Source organism: Melospiza melodia, chromosome 11 (genome assembly GCF_035770615.1).
Source record: "Melospiza melodia melodia isolate bMelMel2 chromosome 11, bMelMel2.pri, whole genome shotgun sequence".
NCBI lineage: Eukaryota > Metazoa > Chordata > Aves > Passeriformes > Passerellidae > Melospiza > Melospiza melodia.
Genome location: NC_086204.1, coordinates 19,747,079 through 19,771,662, shown reverse-complemented (window position 1 = coordinate 19,771,662; position 24,584 = coordinate 19,747,079). Strand labels below are relative to the sequence as shown.

The window sequence follows — 24,584 nt, the reverse complement described above, 5'->3', positions numbered from 1 at the left end:
TACAGCTTCATGGTGAGCTATGAAGGTCAGAGTGGTGGTTATCAGAATGACAAAGCCGTGGGTGAGTTGTCAGCTGCATTCTGCTGAACCACACTTCTTTTAACTTGGTGAATTGCCTTAACATATTTTAAAATGCGTATTTTGAATATGACAGGATGCAGCAAGTATTTTATGAACCCTCCTCAAGAATCAAGCAAACCCAGGATCCTGAGACACATCTTTAAGGAGACATATTCTGACCTCCATTTCTTGTTTCAGATACCTACATGGTCTGACTGCACACCAGGATGACTGTGCATGTGTTCTCAAAAAATCCATTTCCTAGCCTGGGCAGAAATTTACTGTTTTGTCTTAACACTATCAAGCCAGGATGTTGAGGATATGCTGCAGTCACATAACACTTAAAGGAAGCCTTATTTGCTAAATTTATATGATACTTTAAAAGGCTAGGAATTTGTGACATCCTTTATTGTGCACTTACTGCCATTTTACTATGTACATGATCACCTTCCACATTACTGACCTAATTTTCTGATTGCATTTTCTAGACAGGAGGCATAATTAATTTCTCAAGCAAAATTGGCCCTTATCAGTCTTATCTGCTTAATGAAATGAGATTGCAAATTGTCCTTCACTACTATACGATTTAAAATCAGTCTCTTTGAAAATCTGCTGTAAAATTAGGTTAACAATCTTAAAAAAGACATGGGAATAATTCCCCATTTCATAATGAGAATACTAAAAAAGACTACTAAAAATCCAAGAAGAATTAGTAATGCTGGTGTTCTTAACAAGTGACTCAGATTTTCCAAGACTATAATTTTTTTATCTCCATGTTTCTGCTGTCTGACTATTGCTAACTTCAGAACACAGCAAGCCTCTGCCCAACCTCTCAGCATTGCTTATTAACCTTTTGAAACTCATCATTTCCATGATTTTTCTTCTCAGCCATATAATACTTAGAATGGTATATATGCATAAAAATATGTGCAATCTTTCTGATGTAAATCCCACCTAGTCTAAATCTCCTTTGGTACCTTCAGCTGGATATCAGCTTTTTTTCTACATTTGAATAGCTCATTCATCACGTACAGCTGGACCTTTGATAGAAGCTGTTTTTTGGGTGGCAGGGCACTAATTCCAGAGGAGAAGGAAGTCCTGAAGGATTGCTGGTTTTGGAGAAATGGAAGTCAGTAACCCTAACCCTCTATGGGGATGGGTACTGTAGCATTCAGTGTCTGTGGCCTCAGAAGTCTCTTTTGTCTCAAACAATTAGGGGCTGAACAAGGTGGCATTTAACTGAAGGATTCTCACTGACAGCTTTATTTGACTGAGGTGCCCCAAATCTGATCCTATATTCACAGTTTCCCTCTAGAGTTATTTTGATTTACTACTTTTGTCTGTGAAATTTAAAGGCTTTTATATCACTGCTATTTCACTAAATGGAAAGATGACACTTAGCTCTTGTTATGCACAAAAAGGAAAAGGTTTCCAATGTTTTGCACCAAGAACTGTGAATATAATAAAAGTACATAGTAACTATCATTGAAGGCTGCATGAGGAATTTATGACTTGATGAAAAAGGATGAAGAGATATTGTTTTATTTGCATTCTACCAACTTTGTTGTTGCCACTGAAATGCCTACCTGTTCATTTACAGCAAGGTTCTTTGAAGCTGGTATTCAGTGAAAAATCAGTGCAACACTTGAGTAGGTTCCTGGATTTGCAGCAGGAGGCTTTGAGGACTTGATTACTGTACACTTCAGTTGCAAACCAGCAACATCCAAAAGTTCTCCATCCAGAAGATTTTGTCACATTTTCTTTCCACTCTCTGGTGACCAGTGTGTGGACTGCAATTATCACAGAACAAGAGATGTCTTTTTATCTCTGTATCTCTTTCTCTCTCTATATGTTAAACTACTCCTCTTGACTTAAACTCACTGAATGTGAGCAGGGAATTCTGTTTCCTTCATTCAAGTTGAAACCTGTGGCAAAAAGTGTATTTACCCTCCTGATTTTTGGAGTACACAGGAGTCAAGGGCTTTGGAACAAACACAAGCAGCCCAACACATCAAGAAGTGCTGAAGTCAGTGAGCTAAGCCAAGGCACCACCTCAGTTCTGCAGTCTTCGAATAGGTAGAACGAGAAAGGGTCAGGAAACACTCCACTGTGGCTCCTGCATCTACAGCATTTGTTCTCAGACATAAAAAGGAGTTGAATCAAACCCAGCTCCATAATGGTTGACTGTCAAATGGTTGAGAGGAAAAGCCACTGCCCTGCTGAAAATGACATTAATCCTTCCTCTCCTTTCCCTCAGCTCTTGGTCTGTGAAAGGACTGCTGGCCCCTAAGAAAGCAGTGGCTGCTCATTCACAACCCACAGCAGAGGCTGTGGTGGGACAACTTTGGTCACTCCTGTTTTCATTAGTAATAGGAGATGAAGGAGCTGACCATGGGTCAGTATGAAAAACAGTTCTGTTGGTGTCACTGCCAGTTTTCACCCCTCCAACACCTTCTGAAATCTCCATCCCACTTAGCCATAATCCTACAAACCCATTCCATTCCAGAGAAGTCACTATTTAAGTTATTCCTGTATCAGGAGCACACAGATGTGTACAGGGCTGAGCACCAGACATACCTGTCCTGCTTATGCCAATGCTTAACAAGCTGCTTGCTCACAGCACAAAACTGGGATGTGGCACTTTGTGCTCTTACAGCTGCACAGGCGCAGGAGCACTCTTCAATGCCTCTTGTCTGAAAAGCAAGTTGGAAGCTTGTATTTACTTTCCTAACACTATTTCTTGCCTTTTTTCTCCATCTCTGCAGCAACTGAAATACTGCCCCTCCTTTTGGCAGGCTACTGCTTTACCCAGGGTGTTTGCCTTTCCCTTACTACATTTTACAAGCACACTGAAACAGCTGTCTTGAGGTTTTTCTGTTCTTCCCTTTGTTTTGATCTACCCGATAATGCTGTTTCAGCTTCTACCACCCAGGCTGCAGTCTTGAAGTATGAACTTCATTGCTTCTTTTCAAGCAAAATTGCTCCCCATTTCAGGATCTTTGGGTGAAAAAATCTGGCTAGGGAAGAAAGGCATGGAGCTGTTTGTAGTTTGAGATCTCCATCTCCATTTATTCCTAGGCAGGGGAACATAAAATAAACTCTCCTTCTCTGATCTTTAATAGGTAACAATGTATTTTGAGATATTTTTATGTTTTACTGTTGTCTTAAAAAAGAACTTATGGGAATTTATAGGTCCCAATTAGACCAAACTGAGCATTTTTGCTCATTGTATGCTAAAATGCCAAAATCTGACAACAATTTTGAAGAAGGTCATCGTGTGGTGCTCTTAACTGTTTATGCAAGTGACTCTAAGTACTGTTTGAAGAAATAGATAAATCTAGCCAGTGTTTCCTCACTGGTGGATTACAGAAAGGCAACTTGTACCTGTACTATTCAAGATATGAAGGTAAGCAAAAACTAGTACATTTGAGAACGTTAATTTTTAAGTAATAGTCTTGTGGCACCAGGAACAGTACCACTCAAGACTGTGTGTCAATGAAAACAAATTTAAGTTCATCATTGTAGCCATGATAAATTCTGTAGTATTTTACAGTTTTGTTTCATAGTTTGACATTGATTTTATATTTTGGTTTACTTCTACAGTAAGAGTCGTGACTAAAATTCCCATTCAGGCCTGTTTGGTAGTCCTGGGCATTGATGGATGCAAGAACTTGAAAGTCATCTATAACTTCAACTGGTAAGAGCTTGAGCGCATGATGGGCAACAACCTCTGAATTTCCAGCCTATGGGTCATATCATTAATGCCTCATTTGGATGTGCTCTCACGGTGTTTCTCCAGTAGAGAAATGGTCCAAGGAGCACTGTTAGCTCTACTTGACCCGGGAGAACGAGGGCCGTGCGTCTGGGGCTGTGCCAGCCGCATCCCTGACAGCATTGCTGGGGCTGCCCCTTCCCGAGCTCCCTGCGCGCTGCTGACGGGCGCAGTTGGGAAGCAGCGTGCAGAAAGTGAAGAGGAGGTGAAGCGGTGCCTGAGGACAGATGTGGCCTCTCGGCTGCCCCTTGAGTTGCTCCGGCTGTGGCTGCAGCCCGGCGGGCGGGAACTCGCCCGTGGCTGTGATGTGACACGGCAGCGCGGCTCTCCTTGCGGGGACACCGCGGGCCGCAGGGACACCGCGGGCTGCGCCTCCCGGGACGGCGGGGCGAGGTGCGTGTGCCCGGGGCATCGGAACCGCGGCCCCGCCACGGAGCCGGAGCCCGTCCCGGGGGCGGCGGGCGGGAGGCCGGCTGGGGCGGCCGCGTGGGGAGGCCGTGTGGGGAGGCGGAGGCAGGGCGGGCGCGGGCGGCGCCGGCGGGAGGGGGCTCGGCAGCGCTGGCGGCCGGCGGAGCTCCGCGCTGCGCTTCTCTCCGGCCCCGCGGGGCGACGCGAACGTGAGCGGCGGCGGGGCCGGGCGGACACCGAGACCGGGGTAGGGAAGGAGCGGCGGCGCGGCGGGGCTGGCCCGGGCCGGCGGGCACCGGGGCACTTGTGCCCGGCGAGACGGGCTCGCTCCGCCCCCGGTGGCGGCAGCGCTTAAGGGAGAGCGGGGCGGGGGGCGGGAGCGCCGCCGCTCCGGCACCGGGGCTGCTGGCGGTGTGTGCCCGTCGGTGTGCGCCCGTCGGTGTGCGCCCCATGTGTGCCCGCGGTGCGGTTGCGGTGCGGTTCCGCTGCCCCGCTCCGTCGGAGGAGCTGGCCGGCCGCGCTCCGCTGAGCGCTCCCGAGCGGCAGAGCTGCCTGGTCCGGCTGCCCCGTTCCCGATGTAGCTCAGGAACCGAGGGGCTTCAGCGGCAGTTTGTAATACGGGCTGTTAGCGCCCGCTTTTTATTTTTTTCTCCCTACTTTTTTTTTTTTTTTTTTTTCCCCTACCTGGGGAGGTTTTGGTATTAGGAATGTCCTTGGAGTAGAGATGGGAGATAAAGCGTAAATAACTTCCAGAATTGGTTTCTGAATTACGGTGCGTCTGAAAACCAAGTTTGTGCTTCAGCGAGGGTACTGGGAACTTGAAGGCTTCAGTGCTGGTTAGGTTAAAGCTTTGAAACATGAATTTGTGGGAGGAGAATTGTTTAGAGGTACTAAGACATTGTTTTGAAAATAAATGTTTAAAAGTGGAGCGTGATTATGATCTCAAAATGCTTCAGTTTCAGTATTTCACTTTTGTGGTTGGGCTGGTTAAGTACTGTCATTCTTGGAGTTTGTTGCAAAAACATTTGTTTAGCTTAGTTTAACCAACAGAACTGTTTGTATTGTTTATCTTACTAGATGTACATAAACATGATATATTGTATACATTGTTTTGTATGTATTATGCATGCTGAAACTGAATTTCTTGTAGGCTATATTTGCATTGTGTAATGCATGCGGATAATTGTTTTACAATGTGAGTGATGAACTTAAAATGTGATGCCATATCATATCGCTCAGAAAAGTGGAAAATTAGATTTGTACCGCAGACTAATATTATGGAATTTCTGCTTGAAATGCCATTTGAACAGTGGTATGCCTTTTACAGCGTTGTGTATATTTGTTTTTATAATTGCAGATGCCTTTTGATTGCAAGACTGCTGAAATGCTTTGAGGGCTGCGTCTCCTTTCCTAACCATGAACAGTTCAAAATCACCGGGGCTGGCTGGATTTGGAGTCTTGAAAAACACAACGTGCCACACGGAGAAAAAGATTTCAGTTTTCTTCTCAATAATCTTCATGACGGCAGGAATTTTGTCCAACAGTCTTGCAATAGTAATTCTCATGAAGGCATACCAGAGGTTCAGACAGAAATCCAAAGCCTCCTTTTTGCTTCTTGCCAGTGGTTTGGTTGTCACAGATCTCTTCGGCCACCTCATCAATGGAGCCATTGCAGTGTTTGTGTATGCCTCAGATAAAGACTGGATTCGGTTTAACCAGTCCAACATTCTGTGCAGTGTTTTTGGCATCTGCATGGTTTTCTTTGGTTTGTGCCCACTCTTCCTGGGCAGTGTGATGGCTGTTGAACGGTGCATTGGAGTCACCAAGCCAATATTTCACTCTACAAAAATGACTTCTAGACATGTGAAAATGATGTTGACTATGGTATGTCTGTTTGCTGTTCTTATAGCTTTGCTGCCTATTCTTAGGTTTAGAGCCTACCAAATTCAAGCATCGAGGACCTGGTGCTTCTATAAAACAGAACATGTTGAGGACTGGGAAGACAGATTTTATCTCTTACTTTTTTCTTGCCTTGGGTTCCTGGCCCTTGCTATTTCATTCCTGTGCAATGCTGTCACAGGAATTACCCTCTTAAGAGTCAAATTTAAAAGTCAACAAAGACAAGGCAGATCTCATCATTTTGAAATGATCATTCAGCTCTTGGCTATAATGTGTGTTTCTTGCATTTGCTGGAGCCCATTCCTGGTAAGAGCATAATGTATTTGCCAATGTTTAATGCACATCACTGTATAAAAGTTACACTTTTTTGTCTCCAGGTTTTAAAGCACTTAAGTTGTGATAACAGCTCCACCCACTCAGTTGATATTCATTTTATAGCATATTGCCTATAATGTATGTACTTATGCATCTATAAAAAACTTGTAGTTATTCTCCACTTCTGATCAATAGCACAGTAAACTAAATACATAGTGATTGTCAGGACTGCATTTCCAGAGCTGTGGAGCAGACAGTGATAGAAGAATCACGGCTCGAATAATTGAGAAAACATTTTGAACTCTTCCAACAATTCAGTGACATCTAGGATTGGGAAGTCTTTTTACTCTGTACAGTGTAAATAATTCTTTTATTTATGGCAGTCTGTTTGCTGTTATTTCAACTGTTTACTGCTCCTTGTGAACTTTGTTAGGGCAGGTAACAGTTAAGAACCTAAAAATCCTCCCCTCCATTTTCAGGGTGTTAAGGGCTTAGCTTTAGGGTCGTATTGAAAACCAGTGGTTGGCAGTGGGTTGAAATCAACATTTGCTTTAGACCTAAGCAAGCTGGGTTTGTAATGCGGACAGAGGAGCAGCAGAGCTGGTATGGGACTGTCCCTGCTGTGAGATGGATCAGTGCTGGTAGTGCCTGCTCTCTCAGTGAGCAGGGTCCCAGGAGGTGGGATTGTGGTATGGGAAAGAATTTGACAGCTCCAACTCTATCATGGCATTAGAAAGCTGGTGTTAGCTTTTAGTGTAGCAAACTTGTCTGAAGAAATTTAGTTTTTTTGCTAGAGGGTTTAAATCGCAAGTAACATGGAACCTTAATTTCTTCCCTAGAGGCAGGGTCCTTTAGTTTTCCAATGATATAAATGAGGAATTCTGGATTGAACTAACAAATGCTGACATTTAAGTCTAAGATCTGTATCATATCCAGCTGTATTCCATCTGCTCACTGCCTATGGTACAGTCTGAAGTTACCTGAGTTAGTTAAAAATTAGATACTGACACTGGCCTGGCTGCAGCAGTTTGGTGTCTGGCAGGTAGCATTTAATTAATCCAGTATCATTGGCCTCAAGGTGAGTGTAGGTATGAATGTCTGCAATCACTGAAATGCACAAATACTCCTTCATTTTTGTTCAAATAATGGAGAATTTTTATAGTCTTGCTCTGCAGCATAGTTTAAATTCATGCTGGCTTCTGTCAGTGTTGTGGCTGTAGTGTGTGGAGCATAAACAAAGTTGTCAGAGCAGCAGAGCAAGTTTTGTAGGGAACTTTACAGTTATTTCAGACACCATCTGAAGTTTGGGGCATGCCACAGAACGGTTTTCAAAAAAGGATCTCATATGATGACTTTACTTTCCATGAAAAAGCAGCATTAGTATCTTCTGGTAACATTTATTTTCATTTAAATTAATTGTTCTTAAAAGCAGAGATTAATTTGGTTTTGAGAAACCCTTGAGTGTCAGAAGAGCTGTAAACTTTTTTAGTTCAAAAGAGACACTTCATTTATTCAACACATTGAGGAACACTAAATTGCAACTACTATGGTTGATTTTGTTATGCCATTCAGTTTTAATTATGATATTTATTAAAAGTATATAAAATTATAGTTTTAGAAATTGTGGCAATCTAATGAAATCGCAGCACTACTTTTGTTAAAATATTTAACTTCATCTAAGTGGTTGTTGAAGATGAATTATTCGTCTAGCAGGAATTTTTTTCTTCAGACCCTTTTTGGAGTTAGTGTTTGCATTAGGTGATGCAGGCCAGTGAACCAGGTCATGCTTAATTTTGGACTTGGTATTTTGTGGGACTGTCCTGCGGAGGGAAGTTGGTTCACAAGGAATTCTGATTCATTGGGTGGCAAATCTGATGATGCCTTTTGTGCCTGCTGGGCTTGTGATGCTGTGCCTCTGGATTTCTTTTGAAATGAGATGAGCCAAACTCAGCCTGGCATTATGAAAAATAGTTCTGCAATGTGCACAAACTTAGGTTAGAAAGGAAGGGTTTAAAAACAAAAAAAAAAGTAGATGTAGTGGGGGATTAGATTCTTGGAACGAAGTTTTAAGGAAGTGAACAGTCAGTGTTTTAGCCAGAGAGTTTCAGTGGGAAATGCAATGGGACAGGGTCCTCCGTGGGTATTTCCTTTTGTATATGTTAGGATCATAGAGTTTATACCAGTTAATTTGCTGATTTATTTACCCATTGCTTGTTTTGATAGCAACAGACTACAAACAGAATTACATGTGTGGTGTTAATTTAGCAAGTTTTTTGGCCTGCAGTAGAATAAAGTTTTGTCTGGAGCATACTGCTCATGTGCTACATTAAAGTGATTCAGGGTTTATCAAGTTACATGCTTTATGATTAACTGCTGATTCAAACCTTCTGATTGTGAAAGGTCTCAGGGCTTTTAATTTGTGAAAAGAGTGGTTTACATTCTATAATATAATCAGCATATACCAAAATAAGTATTTCTTGACATAAATATGAGTAGATGTTCATCGGTGAAATTCTCTGGAAGAGGGCATAAATACATGCTTGTTCTGTGATTTGCTTCTTTCATTTTCTTTCTCCAAGTTAAATCTAAAAGTCAGAATTTGAAGTCTAGCATTTGAATTGTGAATTCTACCTATGTTCTCTGTCCCAAAGAGTAAACAGAACAAAATGTTTCATGAGAGTCAATTGCCTCAAAGTAAACCAGAGTTACTAGAAACCAAACAAACTTCTGGAAGAGAAAGTGGAGGAAGGCAATGCGTTTTATAGCACATGTGGTTTGCAGATACAAGAGTTTGGATTCATTTGGTGTTGGGGGGGTTTAATTTATTTATTTCCCTTCTGTTTTCAATCTAGTCTGGTATGTCCATTGACATATGTGTAGGGCTACCATAGCCGAGTCTGTCCAATGCTGTAATCCAACTGCAGATTTACTTCACTATTAGATTTTAAATTAATTTTATTTTTTTTCCAAGTGGAGTTAATATTCAGACATTGTCACTCTCCTGTGATAAAATCATTTTCAGATGACGAGACCCTGGATTATTCTTTATGGTGTCTGATGTGGAGCTGAACTTGACTTCTGCATCTGCTCAGTGATAGTGAAGTTGTTTTGATGCCTATTTATGTATGTGTGTAAATGTTTCAATAGCTAACACTTAATATTATAAATAATAATATGTACTATTCTAATCAATCACCACCTCTGTCTTAAGATTCCTGAAGACATGGATGGAGCATTTTTCAAAAGCAGAGCCCATGGCATGGTGATGTGGAGCTCTCCCCATGGTTCTTGGACAGGGACCTCCTTCTGATTTCTTTTTTTTCCTTTGGATTTCTTTCCCAAAACTCCATCTCATCTGTTTTTCAAAATAAGCAGCTTTTTCACATTTTCTGCCACTTTGAGAGAATCTCCCCCTAATGAAGTATGAGAGGTACTCCCTGCTTCTTCCCTTATGGGGGAGCATTGATGCCTTTTGAGGAGTTGACAGCAGGAGAAAATTCACCAAAAAAATACCAAAAAGTGAAATTCATATGTTTTATAATAATATATGTAATCAGTGGTTTGCAGAGGCACATTTTTTCTGACAGTCCAAATAATTTTGTTTTGTGATGGGTAATTCCAGGTAAATATGTTCTGAATGTACCAACTTCAACTTCTCAGCTTTCTTCATTCATTTGCTAAGGGTATGCCAATTTTGCTGGATGAATTTGGTCCCTAGGGGTTGGATTCCCAAAGCAAATAGCTGGCAGGAGCATTTTGTGACTACACCTCTGATGAAATACATTGTTATATAAAGCTGTTTATTGGCTGTCACTTGACGTCTGGCGTGTCATGAAACAGCTTGGTTTGGAGCTGTGCTTGTATGAGCAAATTCTGACATCCCTGTGTCGTATTCTGTGGGGCTCAAGGGATAAACCTATTATAAAATTTGTTTTTTTGGAGTAGCAAAGAGAACTGTCTGTAACTATGGACAGGAGAGATTTATTTCAGAGTGAATTTATTTACAGAGTGAATTTATTGTGATACAGAGAAATTTCTAATCTTTTTCATGTGTGAAACACAGCCTGAGAAAAGTACTTTTACATTCAAATTATTCTTGTTAAAATCTTTTTTCCATGCAGTTAACTGATTAATTTCATTCCAGTTTTACCTCCCCTCTACTGCTGGAAATAGCCATTCCTGTTTTTATTGGAAAGAACTGTGTTTATTTCATAGGAATAAATCAACTGTTATTCAGTTGCTTTTTTTACTGCGGAGATTAATTTTTATCAGCCCCTTCCCATGTAATCTCTTCTCCTTCCAATTTGTTATGCTAATTGTGTCTCCCTGAACTCGCTCTGACTTTTTCTTGCTCTCAGACTGTCTCACGCAGTGGGGCTTGATGGCTGCTTTTTGTGCACCTAGGGCTGTGTTCAGCTTGTGGTTTATTGAATCACTGCAGCTCAGAGGCTGCAGGAGCTGCTCTGAGTGGTGCTGTCAGACAATGTGCTCTGGAGCTGGTGAGAAGCTGATGTGCTAGCAGGGAGGCTTTCACTGGAATGCCCTTACCCCATCCCAGCCTGGCTGCCCCACCAGCTGTTTGGGTGCAGGGCCAGGCTCAGGGCTGCAATCTGCTGAGGGAGGTCAGTTTGTTGCAGGTTTTACACTAAGTAACTCCTGGGCCACGTCCTTGTGTCCATTATAAGGTAGTTGGTTGAACAAGGCAATCCTCTACATCTCCTTTGTTTTTGCATGTATAGCCTTGTATACACTTTGTCAGGTGTTCATACCTGTGTTACTCTTGAAGTCTCTCCCTCATTCCTGTTTTCTGTCTTCTTTATTAAGGTGACCGTTTAATTTCTGTTGCAGTACCTTATATGTGCAGTGGACATCATATATATGAGCTGGTGGCTTTATTATTGCTGTTTGTATGCCTTCATTGCTGTTGTGTTGTCCCTACAGCTTAAGAGTTACTAAAAATTTATCCCTTGTGCTCTTGTAACTGGTGATTTCTCAGAATCAAAAAGTGCAGCTGAGGAGAAGCAGGGAGATGTCCCAAGATGCAGGTCCATGTGAGGATTCACTTCTCATGTGGGGCTGCTCTGCAGAAGTGTATTACGTTCCTGTTTATTAGTCAAAGCTGTAGAAGTGTGTTATTACCTTACTATTTATTAGTCAAAGCTATAGCTGTAGCTGTAAGCTTGTTGTGCCTGCACAGGCACTGTCAACAGGGAGAGTGATCTTTTCTTTTGAAAAAGAATAAATTAGGCTTTCAATTTCCACAGGTGTGTTTCTGAAAAGTGAAGGAGATACACTAAATATGTTCAGCTAACCTTGCAGCTTTCAGTGCCGTTTCAAGACTTTCAGAGGGGAAAACAACACTTACCTGTCCTTTTCAGGGCTCAGATTTTAAAGAAGATAATCAGTGATAATTACTATGCTTGTGCTGGCTTTTGTCATTGAGTTCTTGCTGGGAGGTTTGTGTGCTGACACCACACAAAGACAGGATGCCTTGTCAGCAGGAGAGGTTGATGTGGGGTGTGGGAACATCTCTCACCTGCCTGGGGTAGGGCAGGTCTCCCGTGGGAGAGAGAACTCTTGGGCACTGTCACTGCATCTCTGAGGCTGGGTGCAGGCCCATGTCAGGAGCCCACTGCTGTCACAATGCTTTAAATAAATGAACCAGTGTCATGGAGAAAGGAAAAACAGCTTTTGGCCAGCAGCAGGCCTGCTGGATCCACCTCCTTAGCTCTGCCTGCAGCACTGATGCAGGGATAGCTGTTGCTGACTGTAGGTGGTTATTTCTCTTCCAGACCTTGCTGTGTCGGAGGAGATCAGGAGGGCCAGTTTGAATGAATAAAATGCTCCCTAAGTTCCTCCAAGAAAGAATTCCTGAGTTTGATTGTCTTGTTGAGCCAAATTAGAGGAAGGGCTCCCACTCCTATCATGGTCCTTTGATTGCTTGCTGAGTTTCTCAATAGATCCGTTAACTCTGCAAATTCAATTGCTGTTCTTGCTTGAGTTTCTCCTAGCATCTGATAACTCAAGGTTGAATTGCTGAAAACTATCATTATCTTTGCTAATATTATGACCCAAACGGTATTTTGAAATACATAACTCATTTTACAGGTTAAGAGGAAAGAGAACACTCATTTTGATGGAAGTTTTTGTTAGTCTCAAGACAGAAGTTTCTTTCCAGCTTAGTTTCCCATGGAATAAGATTTATTCAGCAGCTCAGACAATTTGAGTGTGCTGTTTTTCCCCAAGAAAATAGTCCTGGAAAGAATTTGCATGTGTTGTCAGAGAGAATAACAAAGTTTAATACAATGTGTTTGAAAGTCCAACCCACCTGTTCAGATGTGTTTCTATGAAACCTTTGGGTAAGATGTTCTTAGTATTGATGATAGAGAACTTTCTTTAATTTTGTATTCTTAAATGGCACAGCTGTCTAATTCCACCAGGTTACATGAGAAGTGGAGTGACATTAATTTTAGACGATACCTACCTAAATTTATGCTGAATTTTAAAAGTGCTATTTTGGTGTTCAGAATTGGTCTCTTCCTATTGTCATCTTTTTACAGTACATAGAGATCTTACAGACCTTCTCCTTTCTGAGAAACATGAATCATTTTAACAAAAATGTTTACAAGCGTGGGCCAGCACATCACAGAGTGCTTAGAAAGTCTATAGTAATTGTGGCTATATTTGTAATTCAAGTGTTTACCTCCCTCTCACAGAAATCAGGGAGCTGAGATACTCTCAACAGGAAAGTGCTGGAGAAGAAATGGGCAGTAGTGGTAGGAACCAGGGAAGGAAGGAGGGCTGAGATTGACATATTGCCCTTTACCAGAGGCTTCAGGGGAAGCATAAATAGAGTTTTTGTTATCTATGTTTACTTGTGCTGTTTGGAAAAATTTGCGTAAAGGCTTTTCTAATAATGCAGTGCCATCAGAAGACAATGAAATTGTTTGTTTTGGAGAGAAAAAGTAAGGAAGGCAGGTTTCCAGTCATGTGAGAAAATGGCATTTTCAGAATAATGTGCTTCTGGTTTTCTGTCATAATTATTTGCTTCTTGATTTTTAAATTTAGATGTTACATACAGAATCAAACTATGAAACAAGTATTTTGTTTCAAATAGGTATCAGTGACTTTCACAGAAAATGTGGATTTGTTTTATTTTTTTCAATTTTGAAGTTGCCATCTCAAGAAATCAAATTCTGAAAACCTCACCAAAATAAACTTGCCATTCATAATCTTTCCTTGTTTATTTCACGTGGTTAAGTTTTTACATTCTGTGTTTGATATTAAAAAGTAAGTCAGTTTGACATTCATTCTATTGTTTGAGATAAGGGAATTCTTCCTGTTTCCTAGATATGACACTTGTTCAGGTATTTCTTACTTGAAAATATCATACACTGCATAACCATCTTTGGAAAATGTCATACATGGCATAGCCATTTTTGGATGGTTATTTTAGGAAAGCTGTCTTTCCTGGCTATCTAAACACTTTAAATGGTAAAGTTGTTGCTGAAAAATCTCAGGGAGTAATACACTCACATGGAAAAACTCCAGAAGGTCCTTCATCCTCCCCAGTTTCAATGACAGACATCAGGGTGTAACACACATTCATGTATTCTGTGAGAGAATGTTTATTATTATAATTGTTATGGTGTTAATTCACAATCTGCTTTGTGGCATGGTGCTTTCTAGCACAAGTTGCTTGTGTCTCTGGTGCTGTGGGATTGGTTGATGTGTGAGAGGAATTGCTGAGTTGCAGTTTGGGTTGAGGCTCCCTGAGGATGGAGGCTCCCTGTGTGCCCACAGTGCAGCGCCCAGCACAGGTTCTGTGGGTGTGCTTTTGGAAACAGCAGAGCTCAGGGAGCAGAGCTCCCTCTTTCTTAGGGATTCATTTTGGAATCGGGTGAGGTGAAATAGAGGAACAGTGGAATGAACTGGAGATGCTTTGGAGGTTCTGCGCCACCTCCTGCTGTCCTGGAGCTGCGTGCTGCCCCTCAGGAGGTTTGGGCTCCCAAAGTTACAGGGGTGGGGTAGGATGGAAAGGATGGGGTGAATCTGCTCAGGGGTTACCTGGTGATGACTGAAATCAGGACATGAGTATGAGGGGAGGAAGACTCTTGTGCTGGAGAGATGTGGCCAGCTGTATTCCCATCTGCTTCACTGCATGGAAAGAGAGAAAGAGAAGCAGGAAGGAGTAAGTGGTAGCAGTTTCTTTTAGGATTTAAAGTTCATTAGTGAATTGGAAATAAAATTGAATCCACCTTTTACCAGAGGTGTGCATTTGCAGAAGTAATGAGAAATAAAATGGAGACTTGATTTTTTCTTCCATCTTCCTCCTGAAAGGTGGTTGAACACAATAGCCCTTGCAGTTTATTTGCCAACATAAAAGAAAAAGGTAATTGCAAATTATATATTTCTATTTGGTAGATATATTGCGAATTCATTAGTTTTGATATTTCTGATCATAGCTGTTTAGTTTACTCCTTCAGAGTGATACACAGAATAAGTCACTTTAACAAAGGTGATATAAAAAGAATGACACAAAAGCAATGCATTGTGTCTTCTTTTGCCTCCAGTCAGATTCCTTCAGACACTGCAGATCAGACAGTACTGAGTGATTGGGTGACTGTGACTCCAGTCCATCTCCAACAAGGACAGGATCACCAGTGGAGGTTTAAATAGAAATTAGGAACACATCTCTTCATTGAGAGGGTGATGAGGCACTGGAATAGGCTGCCCAGGGAAGTGCTGGAATCTCCATCCCTGGAAGTGTTCAAAAGCCATGTGGATGTGGTACTTGGGCATATGGAAAAAGTTTCGTGGTGGGTGTGGTCGTGCTGGGGTAATGGTTGGAACTGATGATTGTAGAGGTCTCTTCCAACTTTTCCAGCCTGTTCTATGGCTATGGACCTCTGCAGCTCCTCTTCCCCCAGGCTGTCTGTACATTGTCACTTTTTTATTCATTCAGACAGTTCTCTTCCTCCCCAGTATCGTGTGTTATTTGTGATTCTTTCTTGGGATATTTGTAGGGTATTAGTGGGAGAAGTTCTGTCACTCCTAAACAAATTAAAATATTTATTTAACATTAAAAATATGATTTTTTCCCAAATGATTGTGAAAACCTGGAAAAGCAAAGTGACAACAGAGAAGTAATAGATAATTTCTAGGGTTTGAAGCTTTGTCCAACTGACACTAATGGAAGAATAAATAAACCCCAAATACTTACAGATCTTGCCTTCCTAAATGCTTAAGGATGGTCCTTATTATAGATACTAGAAATACTCTGTTGTTTTCTAGCCCTTAAAATTGTCTTGTAAAGCTTCTCTAGCATTGCTGGGTAAAGAATATTTTTATTCTATCTATAATTTTTTTTGTGCAAGAGGTTTTTTGATATAGGCTTTGTTCTTGGGCAGGAATACATTCCTCCTGCTGTGGAAACAGCCTTTCTTGCAGCTTTAAAGCATGTAGCTCAGGAAACAGGTTGTTTATTTGACTGTGGTATGGACGCTATGTCTTTTCGTTATGAAGTGAGTCATCTTGTGTTTCCAATGCTAGAATCTTTTCTATCCATACCCACAATGCTTTCCTTTCAAATGAGTTATCAATTAAGCTGTGAGAGTAATTGCATTGCTAGCTGGTTGAACTGAAGTATTTCTTACTTTGATGGCAGGGAAAGGAAATAAAGGTAGAGGATTGTTAATCCAAGATAGAAATATTTGGATTATTTAGGAGAAACAAAGAGGTGACCCTGAATGCTTTATTCAAGCCCAACATGAATTTATCCTCCTGAAAAACTGATGCAAGATAGGTAATGTCTAAGGGGAAAGTTGACAGAAAGTAAAAACTTCACTTTCACTTAATGTTTGCAAGTTCATGCACACAGACCTGCCCCTGCCCTCTGGTTATGAGGCTTACTTCATAATTTCTTTCCTGTCAACTTCAGTGAGAAATTGCCTGGTCACAGACTAGGCTGTGTCTGAGAAAGGAATATGAGAACGTTTTAATTTGCTTTGTGAAAACTTTTGTGATTTCCCATTTTCTCTCTGCTTTTTGGACTTTTCCCACCTCTTTCACACCTCTATAGGTTAACAATACCTTCCAAATATTTATGCAGTTCCTTTTTAAGGGGGGCAAATAGTGAGCCAGTGGATCCATTCTAAATTTTTAGTGGCATTATTATTTTATCACAGAGATATACATGAGAGAAAAGGAGACTCCCTTTTTCTCCTGCTACTCTTCTCAAGAGCTGATCCTGCTGAATTGTACGTAAGGAATTACTACATATGCTCTTAAAAGTACCCTCTGGGCTTTAATGTGGTGGAAAGCTGGCTCATATGTTTTGTTGTCTACCTTTTTAATTTGGCTTTTTTTAAGACAAATCATTATGCTCAGTTAGAATTTAATTGCTAAGCTAAGTGATCATCTGGTATATGAAAGTTGAAGATATAGTTAATGTTTTTCTTTCAGAAAGGGAAAGGAAAACTCTAGGGAAAAACCATGCAGATCTAGAACATAAAAAGCATTATGTGGCATAAGTAGAACAGTGTGTGTACTAATATTTTGATGGCAGAAGTGGTGCACTGCATATTGTTCTTGGAAGCTCTTGTTTTTAAACTGACTTGCAGAATCACATAAGAAATAAAACGAAGCATGCTCAGCTTTGTTGCAACAAATGCTTGGCTTGCATACTGCAAGATCAGTGTAGCAATGGTGCAGGCAATTTGCTGGCAGTGTTTCTTTTTTACCAGCACTGCTTGAGAGATATAAAATGGTACATAAAACATGAAGATATATGCCTTTTTATTTCTTTTTCACACTATTTTGTAAATTAATTTTCTTAAGGTCTGTGTTATAGAGTACTACAAAATGTCAACCTGTAAGATCCCTTGCCTGTTAGACTGAAGCTGCTTTTGTAAAATGAAAAGTTAAAAAAACTCTAGGAATTCAAAATAAGTGTATATTTTTTGTTTCAGTGGATTGGGACATAATCAGTAAAGTTCTGCCTTGAAACTTCTGTGGTTTAGAAAAAGGGGATTTGCACCTCAGGGTTTGACATTGACAATAGTGACAAAATAGAAGTGTTCTGCAAATACTGAAAAATCCATGGACTTCCTTCCGTTAATGGAAATCCTCAGAATGGCTTGTAAGGAAATCCCAAGGAAGAGGCTTGGGAGGGTCTGCAGGGTTCCCACAGGGGAGTCTGAGGGCTGAGCTGCAGAAGACAAGAATTTCCGATATTTGTCTGTTCTGCTTTCCATGTCAATCTCTTGGTGACTGGGATTTACCCAGTTTCCTGAAGTCAAGGATAGAACCTGGATTTAGAGCCTGTGAGGAGAAATGCATCAAAGTCTCATTTTTGTCGTATTTCTTAACTAGCTCTAAAGTCAGCTGCTTGTTTTGACTGGCTGTCCTTGGGTACTGACAGGAATGTGACTAAGCAGCACAGCCTTTGAGCCTATTGGTTGTTCTCGTGTAGATCCAATTGGAAGGAAAATTAAATTAGTGCTGTTTATGTCTGGAGAGTGGTGTGAAGCCTTGAAGCAATTTTTTTGTTTATTGCCCTGAGCTTTGCCCTTAAGGGAAATGGGAATTCTCTGATGCTGTCTGCTAGGTACGGAATTGAAGAAGTCAACAATTTCAAAATGTTTAAAAAAATTTTCCATCAGACTTTCTGGATCTTGCAAAGTGAGCTTTGGTTTTAATGAAGTTTACAATTGGACAAAAAGGATGTAGAAGTTTAATGTGTTGTGCCAAGTCCTTCCTTAACACAAATCTGATTTTCTGTATTTTTAGGAACACTGAATTCTCAGGTCCTTTCTTAAACCATTAAGGACTGGTATGAATCAGAATAACTTTATATCTTTCAAGCAGGTACCCTTGGTTTAAAAAATTGCTTTTAAAGTTGTACTTTTTTTAGTACCTTTTATAAAGAAAGTTTGAATTGTCATAGTTACATCATGTGATTTTTTTTTTTTTTTTGCAAACCAGGGAGACATACTACAGCTGTCCTCATATAAACAGTGTATAAATCAGCAGAGTGCTACTTGGACTCTTACATTTCTAAATATGTTAGAAAATGCCATGAGTTACGTGTATTATTTACCAGCTGGGGATTAATTTTTTGAGTCATGCTGCTGAATCTGCATGAATGTTAACTTCAGTTGTGGAGATCAGAGGTGATTAGATATGATGCAATGGTGTTGCCTCTTCCCCACTTGGGTGCTGCTGCCTACAGAGAACAGAATTCCTTTGTCATACCAGCCTCGTGGACCTGCAGGGAAAGGAAAAAAGGGTTTGAATTGGTTCCCTGACTTTGAACCAATTATTGACCTCTAATACTCAAATAAGAATAATTGAAATGTTCTTTTTGTGCCCATGGAGGTGGTCCCACTTTCAAAAGTCCACTTGGCACTGCACCAAGTTCTAGTGGCAATTTCGGAGCTGATGACTTTGAACCATTTCAGTGACAAGAGTTTCTCACACCCAGGGAGAAAATCCAGACTGTCTGCGTGTTTTGCTTCAACGAAATCCTTTATTAAACAGCTGGTAGTGTATTTTCCTTTTTATCAGCTATGGTTTCAAACTTGACTTTGGAACAGTATTTCAAGAATTCAAATTTAAATAAATAGACTGTGAAAATGTGAGAGAAATACTAATTTATATTAACTTCATTCCATTCCACCCCTCTTCTGCTGAACTTTAAGTCTTGTTCTGGAAATCAGTGGATGATTTTAGAAATCCAGAACAAAATCTCCTCTTTGCACGGGTGCTTGCAGTTTTCTTACATGATTTTTCTGAAGATGTGATGAGCCCCCAGAACAGGGCAGTCTTTTTGGAGGAGTGAGAATCTCTCTCAATTCATACTCACTGATGGCTACATGTCCTGCTGCTCTGCCACAAGTGCTTAAACATAAAAATGCTTCTACTCAGGGCTGCAGTGAGATTCTCTGTCTTATTCCATTTCTTATGGAAATCTTGGCCTCTCAAAACTTCAAAAAGCTTTTATATTAGTTTTAGAGATATAAGAAAGAAAATATTTTTTTTAATTTCTGCGTAATACTCCCAAATAGTGTTAGCAATATGGTTAGGAAAATCTTATAAAACAAAATTTGTAGATAATTAGATTTTATCTTATTATTTCTAATCCAGGGACCTACAGCTGAGTTGTTTAAACAAGTGTCTGTGTACATAAGCTCTACTTGCTCTTGTGAATTTAAATGGATTATTTTTTGTATGTTTGATGTTCAGAAGAGGCAACTGAAATATTCTGGATGAAGCTTCTCCAAGTCAGAATCCATAGTTATGTATCAGTTTTCTTTGTTGTCCTGATTTACTTCCTGCAAATCCATTATCAAAGCAGAAGTCGTTTATTTTGAACAGCAAATTAATAGGTTCACTTAAAGGTGATTACTTCTAAATGCAGATTACTTCTAAATGCAGACACTTCTCACAAGTGTTCTTGGTGTCATGAGAACATAAGTTTTACAAAGTCTGGATGGAGCTATTTTTCCTTATTCGCAACATTTAGTGCTTTTTTGTCTGGACATGAAATTGCATTGGATTTGGCATTTATTGACTTCAGAGAATGTGAGAGAGGAGCAACAAATGAATTTTAAGTACATCAGATTAGTGGCTTGTGTGTCTGTATTAAGTCAGACATGCTGAGTGGGATAAGGACATTGGTCTGTGAGCTCTCTTGAGCTGTCATTTCTGCCCAGTCCTGTTTGCAGAGTAAGGAGTATTCTGTCTGAGTTTGCCTTGTGGTATTGGACCTCTAATAAATAAAATGTAGACTGTCCTGAACAAACATCCCATGTGAAGCCAGGGGAGCTGCTTGAGTTTGGGTGGGCTGCTGATGTCAGAGAGGAATGTGCCCAGTGGTTGTGGGTGAGCAGCAGATTCAGGGAACTGGCTTGTGTTTGTGTTGGCCTGGTGCTCAGACATTCCTCCTGCTCCCCACACCAGCTCCCAGCTGTGTTCCTGCCAGTCCTACCAGCTTCCCCAGCGGTGTTCCTGGGGGCTTCCTTTGCTGCTCCCATGGAAGCCACGCGGAAACACTCCATCAGATGCTTCATCAAACAAGTTCAGTGTCCTTTTATGTGTTCACTTTGTGCCATTCAAGCTTATACTCAGATGTGGTGACCTGCAAGCTATAGGAAATATAGCTGTAGGTCTGCAAATAGAGAGAAGCATTTAAAAGAAGTAAAATAGGTTTGCTGGCATGTTGAGCTTTAGGTTTCTCTCTTCATTCATTATTATTTTTTAGTTTTTCTGTTGAGTCTCTTTTCAGTACATCTTTTTGAAATTACAACCCTGCGCATGGACAGCCTGACCCTACTTCTCATTGCCCAATAAATTAGTGTACTCAGAGCATCAGTTGTAAAATATCCTGTTTCTTAGTTAAATAACTGCCGTGCTTTAAAGGCTTTGGAACAAAGAGCCTTACAGTGTTTCATCGTTCTACCAAAAAAGTCTTCGTGTGGTTTTAACATTACTAAGAGGGAGAGATAATTTACCACCTTCTGGCAGATTCCTGGCTTGGCAGATCAGGCTTTCCTCACGCAGGAACTCAGGTTACAAACGCCCAGGGCAGCCAGCCTGTAAAGGAGGTGTCTGCAGGGCAGGAGTCCCAGTGGCCTGGGTTTCCCTGGGGCTGTGTCCCTGCAGAACAGAGGGGCCAGAGCCACACCTTGCTGGGCTGGTGGCCCTTGGGTATCCTCTGCTGGATGCTGCCCTGCTGAGCTGGTCTGGAATTCCTCCATGTGGAATTATTGGCTCTGGTAGTGTTGTTGCTGGTGGAGGTCTGTCCATGTGTAGCATTTCCAGAGGAGAATGAAACCTCCTGTGTCTCCACTGACAAGTGGCTTTTGTCACCATGGCTTAAATTTTCCTGCAGACCTCTAAATCCTCTGGTGTCAATAAATTGTGTTCTGCTGCAGCATAAAAAATGTTCTGTCACTCCTAAACAAATTAAAACATTTATTTAACATTAAAAATATTATTTTTCCCCAAATGATTGTGAAAACCTGGAAAAGTTGTGAATCTTTTGAAAACCTGTGAAAAATGTGAATCTTCTTGTTGAAGTCAAGGTACTGTGTTCCTTATGCAGCCTTTAATTAGGAAGATGTGAAAAAATAAATAGCTGTTACAAAAATGTGCTGACCTACAAGTGGATTCTGTCCTTGAGAAAATCCATTTCTGGAACAGTCTTGGCATGCTTTGTTAGATCACATTCTGGATTAAGGTTTTGCTTGTTGCTTAGATCAGTCCCTTGTTTTCAAGGGTGTTCCCTGGCAGGTTGCCATCCTCTGCTTAAAGTTCAGCAGAAGTAATTCAGGAGAGGCACGTGTATGTCCTTTGTGAAACATTAGAGGATTTCTAGGATGATGAATCCTGTATAGCTGAAAGTATTTACGTTGCAGTTTGGGATGCACTGATGCTGTGAAGATTAGAGACAGTGCTGAAATAATTTTGCTCGTTTACACACTCTCTTTGTTTTTTAACGTACAGTTTTAAAATACTCAATTTTTCAGGTTGTTTAAATGTGTGTTTTTTGATGCATAATTGTGAACCCCTGCCCTTTGCCAGGTGGCCATGGCCAGGATCGGGCTCAGGGAGGGCCGCTCGGAGGACGCGTGCGAGACGCTGCTGTTCGCGCTGCGCATGGCCACGTGGAACCAGATCCTGGACCCCTGGGTGTACATCCTGCTGCGCAAGGCTGTCCTCAGGAACCTCTACAGGATCACCAGCGGCTGCTGCGGCGGGCGCGGCGTGAACCTGCACATGTGGGAGCTCAGCTCCATCAAGAATTCTCTGAAGGTCGCGGCGATATCCGAGTCACCGGGAAGTTCCAAACAGATAAACCTCCGGCCTCTCAGCTCCATGGGACAATGAAGTTGAACTGAAAGTTAAACTAAAGTTTTAATTATGAAGAGATGATGGAGGCAACGCTCCTACATGGGCAGTACCTTAAAATGAGTTCCAAGGCTCAGTGGTTTGGCATATGTTTTAAATTGTCAGTGGTTTGCTGTTGTTGCTCACCAGTTTGATATTGCTACTCCAAAAGATGCCCTTGAATGTTTTAATTCACTTCAGTGAACGGAAGGGAAAAATATAGATGATTTAACATTCCAGTACCAGATTTGGAAGGGATGTATTCTAAAGTGAAGAGGGCTCCTTGTAACACTCCCCACCAAGCCTTTCACTTTAACAGGCTTTTTAAAAGGGCAGAAGTGATCTCCAGGGTGATTTTTAAAAGGGGTAGATTTTTTCCTACCAGAGATACCCTCAAATCCCTTGCAGAGTCACTTTTTTCTAGAATGAAGTCAAGCATCCTTTACATAAGGGTATTCTGTGCTTCTAGGCGTTGAATTTACCAATTGTATATATGAAAGACATGTTGCTTATGCCCAGTTTATTAAATGATCCACTGTGCTTGGTTCATTGACTTGATCTCTTAATTATTTACTGTTCCATGAGTTTTTGGGAGAGCTGTGAACTCTGCATCAGTGTTAGTGTTCCTTTCAAATCACTGACAAAACCTGAGGTTCCCTTTGGGAGCAGAGAAGCAGATGAGCTCAGCTTCCTTACAGTTATGTTCTGGGGTGTATTGGTGAGCTTTTAGTCCTTTCAGCAATTCTGTTGAAACTAACAGGCATAAAGCAGTGGTTAGTCTGTGAAAACTGTGGTTTCCCCCTCCCTCCCAAACTGAAGGATGATTCTGGCAGCGTTCCCCTGGTGCGTGTACTGAAATACCCATGCGGTACATCTGCTTCATCTGTCAAAGGTCACACGTGTGCCGTGAACATGTGTGTGACCAAATGAGCACCTCTGCAGGGAACTGCTTTGGGCGCAGGGTTTAGTTTGTGAGAGCAAACTGAATGCTCAGTTTTTGCAGGGTCTGTGTCTGAAGAGCTGAGAGCATTCAATAACTTGAAGGTTCCGGAAAATTTTCAGGACAGCTTCACACAGAAGGCCCTTCACCTTTAATGCTGCTAAAAGAAGCTTTGGTTTTTGTGACTGTATGCTGTTCAGAAGCCAAAAATGAGAGATATTGTTTTAAGATAGGTCTGTGTTATTTTTACCTACTTAACTTCAAATAACTACGTTAGTGAAGTGTTGGTATATTTGAACAAAGTAGTTAAAAACAGATTCACTAAGAAGACAGTCTGAGGGACCAAAACTATTCACAAAGTACAAATTCATATTGTATGTGAGAATAGTTTGCAAGTCAGAAAATAAAAACCCAAAAGGTTTAAATGTTTCTTTTTTTTTATATATTTTTTAAAGCTATTTCCTTTTTGTTTTAAAAAGGTTGAAAAATAAGTGGGTTAAATAACCCTGTACTAAAGTGGCTTTATTTACCCTAAAAAATTTCTGTATGTGATTTTTTTTCTGAGTCATAGGGCTGATAAATGGTGGACTGATTTGATGCTGGTGTAAGTTCTGCACTATTGCTTCATGTGAGTTCTGCTGAAATCTGGAAGCATTCAGTCAGTGCTCAACGTGGCTTTTTTATTTCATAGAATGTGATGTCAGTGTATCTGTTGACATAAATTATTTGTTCCCTATGGAAGATTGTTGTTTTAGCAGCTGCAAAATAATGTTGGTCTGTAAATTGTTGAGATATTTCGTTGGTGAATGAAGCTTGAAAATGTTCCATTTTGTTGTGTGAACAAATAAATGTAGCTTGTGTTGTTCACTCTGGTTGGCTTGTAAAACAACAGAGCAAAGTTTATATGTATATGTGATTTCTTATATTTTGTGTACTGATACACATTGAATGTAAATTGCAAAGCCTCATTAAAGTTACCATACTGTATCCTGAGAGTTAAGGTGTTTTTTGTGTAACCAAAAAGATGATCCTGAGTTATCAAAAATAATGCTTATGACAAAAAACATCACACTGGACTCAAGCCAACCACTACCATTCCTGTGTGTGAAGGCAGAGAGGGACCAGTGGGAATTCAGGTGAGAGGTACCAGTGCTTGCACATGGCCAGGGCAGGGTGGTCTAAGGCAGTTCTGATGACCCATGCTTAGAAAATGCAAATAAAAGTGGAACTGAGGCAGTTTGGTGCTTGGGATGTAAGTGGTTTTATCCAAGTATCTGCCTGTGTTTCACATACACTATG

General features: G+C 40.9%; 1 protein-coding gene across 6 annotated transcripts; it reads left to right on the top strand.

Moving 5' to 3' along the window:
• The first annotated feature begins 3,660 nt into the window (after positions 1-3,660).
• PTGFR (prostaglandin F receptor) lies at positions 3,661-24,272 on the top strand. Of its 6 annotated transcripts, none has more exons than XM_063165845.1 (3): positions 3,661-3,757; positions 5,598-6,445; positions 22,040-24,272. In XM_063165845.1, exons 2-3 carry the CDS (start codon positions 5,657-5,659, stop codon positions 22,343-22,345), a joined length of 1,095 nt encoding a protein of 364 aa, XP_063021915.1. In that variant the 5' UTR covers positions 3,661-3,757; positions 5,598-5,656; the 3' UTR covers positions 22,346-24,272. The 6 variants fall into 6 exon arrangements, with proteins under 6 accessions (XP_063021915.1, XP_063021913.1, XP_063021911.1 ...); XM_063165843.1 differs by lacking the exon at positions 3,661-3,757 and adding an exon at positions 4,149-4,225; XM_063165841.1 differs by lacking the exon at positions 3,661-3,757 and adding an exon at positions 4,400-4,487.
• Positions 24,273-24,584: the final 312 nt, after the last annotated feature.